The sequence below is a fragment of the Argentina silus genome (genome assembly GCF_951799395.1).
Source record: "Argentina silus genome assembly, contig: scaffold_158, whole genome shotgun sequence".
Lineage (NCBI taxonomy): Eukaryota > Metazoa > Chordata > Actinopteri > Argentiniformes > Argentinidae > Argentina > Argentina silus.
In genome coordinates, this window is record NW_028152266.1 from 89,593 (window position 1) to 95,519 (window position 5,927).

Sequence of the window (5,927 nt, forward strand, 5' to 3'; positions counted from 1 at the left end):
CTGTTTGGGGTGGTGTGTGTGTGTGTGTGGTGTGTGTGTGTGTGTGTGTGTGTGTGTGTGTGTGTGGTGTGTGTGTGTGTGTGTGTGTGTGTGTGTGTGTGTGTGTGTGTGTGTAACCATGTGTCCTCTGTAGTGTGTATGGGAGGCCTGCTGTTTGGGGTGGTGTGGTCCATCACCCAGAGGGAGTGTCTTCCGGGGGGGAACCTGTTTGGCATCGTGGTTCTGTTCCTCTGTGCCGTGTGTGGTGGCAAGCTGGTGGGACTGATCCAGTTCCCCACTCTCCCCCCCCTCCCCCCTCTACTTGGTACGTACCTTTGGGTCTTGTAATGGCCTTGAAATAACCCTAACCCTAACCCTAACCCCAACCCTAACCCTAACATTAGCTAGCTAACTAACCCCAACCCTAACTAACTAACCCCAACCCTAGCTAACTAACCCCAACCCTAACTAACTAACCCCAACCCTAACTAACTAACCCTAACCCTAACCCTAACCCTAACCCCAACCCTAACCCTAACCCTAACCCTAACATTAGCTAGCTAACTAACCCCAACCCTAGCTAACTAACCCCAACCCTAACTAACTAACCCCAACCCTAACTAACTAACCCTAACCCTAACCCTAACCCTAACCCCAACCCCAACCCTAGCTAACTAACTAACCCCAACCCTAGCTAACTAACCCCAACCCTAACTAACTAACCCCAACCCTAACTAACTAACCCTAACCCTAACCCTAACCCTGACTAACTAACCCTACCTAGTGAAGTTAGTTGAATATGAGAGGATTTTTTTTTTTTTCTTGAAAGACTTATATATTGTGAAGTAAAATGTGTGTGTGTGTGTGTGTGTGTGTGTCTGTGTGTATGTGTGTGTGTGTGTGTGTGTGTATCTGTGTGTGTGTGTGTGTGTGTGTGTGTGTGTGTGTGTGTGTGTGTGTGTGTGTATCTGTGTGTGTGTGTGTGTGTGTGTGTGTGTGTGTGTGTGTGTGTCTGTGTGTATGTGTGTGTGTGTGTGTGTGTGTGTGTGTGTGTGTGTGTGTGTGTGTGTGTGTGTGTGTGTGTGTGTGTGTGTGTGTTGACAGGGATGTTGCTGGCTGGGTTGGTGTTGCGTAATGTTCCGTATGTAACTGGTGCGGTGTATATAGAGCAGGCCTGGTCAGCCGCTCTGAGGAACATCGCCCTGGCCATCATACTGACCCGCGCTGGCCTGGGACTGGACCCCTCTGTACGTACACAACAGTGTGTGTGTGTGTGTGTGTGTGTGTGTGTGTGTGTGTGTGTGTACTGACCCGCGCTGGCCTGGGACTGGACCTCTCTGTACGTACACAACAGTGTGTGTGTGTGTGTGTGTGTGTGTGTGTGTGTACTGACCCGCGCTGGGCTGGGACTGGACCCCTCTGTACGTACACAACAGTGTGTGTGTGTGTGTGTGTGTGTGTGTGTGTGTGTGTGTGTGTGTTCTCTAGGCCCTGCGGAGGTTGAAGGCAGTGTGCGTGCGTGTGGCAGTGGGACCCTGTACAGTGGAGGCCTGCACAGTGGCAGTGATGTCACACTTCCTGATGGGTCTGCCCTGGGTCTGGGGCTTCATTCTGGGGTAAATACACACACTTCCTCATTCTGGGGTAAATACACACACTTCCTCATTCTGGGGTAAATGTATTGAAAGTTTATTTCTACAGGTGAAAACACACTGAGACCAAGGCCTCTTTTGCAGTGAACCCTGTCCACAATATCTATACGATTACAAAACAACAGTTAAATACAGAAATCAATACGTCATATAAAACCACAATATATCAGGAGAAACAATCACATCCTTCACCAAAGACGTCCTCAATCAACATCCTACATTTCTGGAGTGGCACTAGAACACCAACACTAGAACAACCAACTGTAATGTTTTTTGTAGATGCAATGATGAGTATTAAAACTATCACCTGTGATAAAGCAAAGGTTGCTATGGTAGAGGGCATGCACAGGTTTAAGAGCAGTCGCTGCTGCATTCTGGGAGATGACATCACCGTAATCAAGCCCTGGCATGAAGGTTGATGCACAATCTGCTTTTTGCTGTTCAGGGAAAGGCAAGATCTGTTCTTATAAAAGAAGCCCATCTTAAATTCATTGCTCTTCCATATGTTTTCTAAATGTCAAGTCTTTGTCAAACCAAATGCCAAATATGGTATTTATAATAATAAACCAAATATGGTAGGCTGTAGCTCAGAAAGAGCCTGGTTAATCGTGGGGGCAATGCCATATACAATAGTGTCATCAGCATATAAATGCAGGTTACAATTATTTACAGATAATCAAATATTGTTTCCGTAAAAAGAACCGGACCAAGAATCGATACTTGTGGGACACCGTTTTTTATGTCCAGAAACTTAGATTTAACACCATCAGTTAAGACACACTGTGTTCTGTCCATTAAATCATTTTCAAACCATCTACATGAAGCCTGATCCAGGCCTATTTCAGGCAACCTCTGAATGAGTAGGGAATGGTCGGCCGGGTCGAAGGCCTTGGAGAGATCTATAAATAAGGCTGAACAATGTTTTTTTATGATCTAGACAATCTAACTCTTCATGTAAGACAAGCGTAGCCGCTGAGACGGTGCTATGATCAGGTCTACAGCCAGACTGGTGCTATGATCAGGGCTATAGCCAGACTGGTGCTATGATCAGGTCTACAGCCAGACTGGTGCTCTGATCAGGTCTAAAGCCAGACTGGTGCTCTGATCAGGTCTACAGCCAGACTGGTGCTATGATCAGGGCTATAGCCAGACTGGTGCTATGATCAGGTCTACAGCCAGACTGGTGCTCTGATCAGGTCTAAAGCCAGACTGGTGCTATGATCAGGTCTACAGCCAGACTGGTGCTCTGATCAGGTCTAAAGCCAGACTGGTGCTATGATCAGGTCTAAAGCCAGACTGGTGCTATGATCAGGGCTATAGCCAGACTGGTGCTATGATCAGGTCTACAGCCAGACTGGTGCTCTGATCAGGTCTAAAGCCAGACTGGTGCTATGATCAGGTCTACAGCCAGACTGGTGCTATGATCAGGTCTACAGCCAGACTGGTGCTATGATCAGGTCTACAGCCAGACTGGTGCTATGATCAGGTCTACAGCCAGTCTGGTGCTATGATCAGGTCTACAGCCAGACTGGTGCTATGATCAGGTCTACAGCCAGACTGGTGCTATGATCAGGTCTACAGCCAGACTGGTGCTATGATCAGGTCTACAGCCAGACTGGTGCTATGATCAGGTCTAAAGCCAGACTGGTCCACATTTAGAACAGAATGAGAAGATAAACAGGTTCTTATCTGGGAGTTGACCAGGGTTAGGGTTAGGGTTAGGGTTGGGGTTAGGGTTAGGGTTAGGGGTTAGGGTTAGGGTTAGGGTTACTCTAATACGTTGGAAAGGCGAGGTAGCTTGGTTATTGGGTGGTAGTTATCTAGGTCAGAGGGGTCACCACCTTTATGAAGAGGAGCACATGGGCTGCCTTCCAAACCTTGGGGAGAGCAGCTGAGATAACAGTCAGATTAGACGTGTGTGTCAATGACTCATCAATCAGGAGGCGAGAGCAGCAATAGGCCTGGATGAAGCAGATCAGCCCCAATGGATTTGTTTCCGTCCATTTGAAGCAGGACATCTAGTATCACAAGTAGAAAACTGTGGAAATGAGAACAAATATTCTCTAGTCGTTGACTGATCTCCCATGGAGCCGACTGGGGGCCGGGAGATGGGGGCGCAGACGACCGTCTGACCAGGGCCAGCCACACCACCATGTCTCTCAACACTCACAACGTAACTCACACACACACACACACACACACACACACACACATACACTCCCCCCCCCCCCCCCCAGGTTTGTCCTGAGTGCTGTCCCCCCCCCCCCAGGTTTGTCCTGAGTGCTGTCCCCCCCCCCCCCCAGGTTTGTCCTGAGTGCTGTCCCCCCCCCCCCCCCAGGTTTGTCCTGAGTGCTGTCCCCCCCCCCCAGGTTTGTCCTGAGTGCTGTCCCCCCCCCCCCAGGTTTGTCCTGAGTGCTGTCCCCCCCCCCCCCAGGTTTGTCCTGAATGCTGTCCCCCCCCCCCAGGTTTGTCCTGAGTGCTGTCCCCCCCCCCCCCAGGTTTGTCCTGAGTGCTGTCCCCCCCCCCCCAGGTTTGTCCTGAGTGCTGTCCCCCCCCCCCCAGGTTTGTCCTGAGTGCTGTCCCCCCCCCCCCCCAGGTTTGTCCTGAGTGCTGTCCCCCCCCCCCCCAGGTTTGTCCTGAATGCTGTCCCCCCCCCCCAGGTTTGTCCTGAGTGCTGTCCCCCCCCCCCAGGTTTGTCCTGAGTGCTGTCCCCCCCCCCCCCAGGTTTGTCCTGAGTGCTGTCCCCCCCCCCCCCAGGTTTGTCCTGAGTGCTGTCCCCCCCCCCCCAGGTTTGTCCTGAATGCTGTCCCCCCCCCCCAGGTTTGTCCTGAGTGCTGTCCCCCCCCCCCCAGGTTTGTCCTGAGTGCTGTCCCCCCCCCCCCCCAGGTTTGTCCTGAGTGCTGTCCCCCCCCCCCCCAGGTTTGTCCTGAGTGCTGTCCCCCCCCCCCCCCCAGGTTTGTCCTGAGTGCTGTCCCCCCCCCCCCCCAGGTTTGTCCTGAGTGCTGTCTCTCCTGCGGTGGTCGTCCCCTCCATGTTGCTCCTACAGAAGGATGGTTATGGCGTTCAGAAGGGAATTCCCACCCTCCTGATGGCTGCTGGGAGTTTTGATGACATCTTGGCAATAACAGGATTCACCACCTGTCTGGGCGTGGCCTTCGCATCAGGTACGGTCACATTCTGTCTCTCCTGGTATAACCTGTCTGTCTCTCCTGGTATAACCTGTCTGTCTCTCTCTCTCCTGGTATAACCTGTCTGTCTCTCCTGGTATAACCTGTCTGTCTCTCCTGGTGTAACCTGTCTATCTCTTTACAGGTCCCTCCTGGTATAACCTGTCTCTCTCTCTCCTGGTATAACCTGGCTGTCTTTCCTGGTATAACCTGTCTGTCTCTCCTGGTGTAACCTGTCTATCTCTTTACAGGTCCCTCCTGGTATAACCTGTCTCTCTCTCTCCTGGTATAACCTGGCTGTCTTTCCTGGTATAACCTGTCTGTCTCTCCTGGTCTAATCTGTCTGTCTCTCCTGGTATAACCTGTCTGTCTCTCCTGGTATAACCTGTCTTTCTCTCTCTCCTGGTGTAACCTGTCTGTTTCTCCTGGTATAACCTGCCTGTCTCTCCTGGTCTAATCTGTCTGTCTCTCCTGGTATAACCTGTCTGTCTCTCCTGGTATAACCTGTCTTTCTCTCTCTCCTGGTATAACCTGTCTGTCTCTCCTGGTATAATCAGTCTGTATCTCCTGGTGTAACCTCTCTGCAGGTCCCTCCTGGTATAACCTGTCTGTCTCTCCTGGTCTAACCTGTCTGTCTCTCCCGGTATAACCTGTCTGCAGGTCCCTCCTGGTATAACCTGTCTGTCTCTCTGCAGGTCTCTCCTGGTATAACCTGTCTGTCTCTCCTGGTATAACCTGTCTGTCTCTCTGCAGGTCCCTCCTGGTATAACCTGTATGTCTCTCTGCAGTCTCTCCTGGTATAACCTGTCTGTCTCTCCTGGTGTAACCTGTCTGTCTCTCCGCAGGTCCTCCTGGTATAACCTGTCTGTCTCTCTGCAGGTCCCTCCTGGTATAACCTGTCTGTCTCTCCTGGTATAACCTGTCTGTCTCTCCTGGTGTAACCTGTCTGTCTCTCTGCAGGTCCCTCTTGGTATAACCTGTCTGTCTCTCTGCAGGTCCCTCCTGGATATAACGTGGTTCGGGGGTTTTGGAGGTGGGGGGGGGACAATCATGAGAGTTCTACTGGGCTTCTTCCTCCGTCTCTTCCCCAGCAAAGACCAAGTAAGGCTCTGCAGTATCTATGTATGTG

At 51.3% G+C, this 5,927-nt stretch overlaps 1 protein-coding gene across 1 annotated transcript in view; it reads left to right on the forward strand.

The window, feature by feature from the left end:
- Window positions 1-5,899, forward strand: part of LOC310824926 (sodium/hydrogen exchanger 9B2) — a gene marked incomplete at both ends in the record, with an annotated part of 6,307 nt that extends 408 nt beyond the window's left edge. The window contains 6 exons of the mRNA XM_083698187.1: window positions 134-304; window positions 1,084-1,226; window positions 1,468-1,595; window positions 4,620-4,795; window positions 5,386-5,395; window positions 5,794-5,899. Of these exons, the coding sequence (XP_083554313.1) occupies window positions 134-304; window positions 1,084-1,226; window positions 1,468-1,595; window positions 4,620-4,795; window positions 5,386-5,395; window positions 5,794-5,899 (734 nt within the window). The remainder of the gene's footprint in view (window positions 1-133; window positions 305-1,083; window positions 1,227-1,467; window positions 1,596-4,619; window positions 4,796-5,385; window positions 5,396-5,793) is intronic.
- Between the last annotated feature and the right edge of the window lie 28 nt (window positions 5,900-5,927).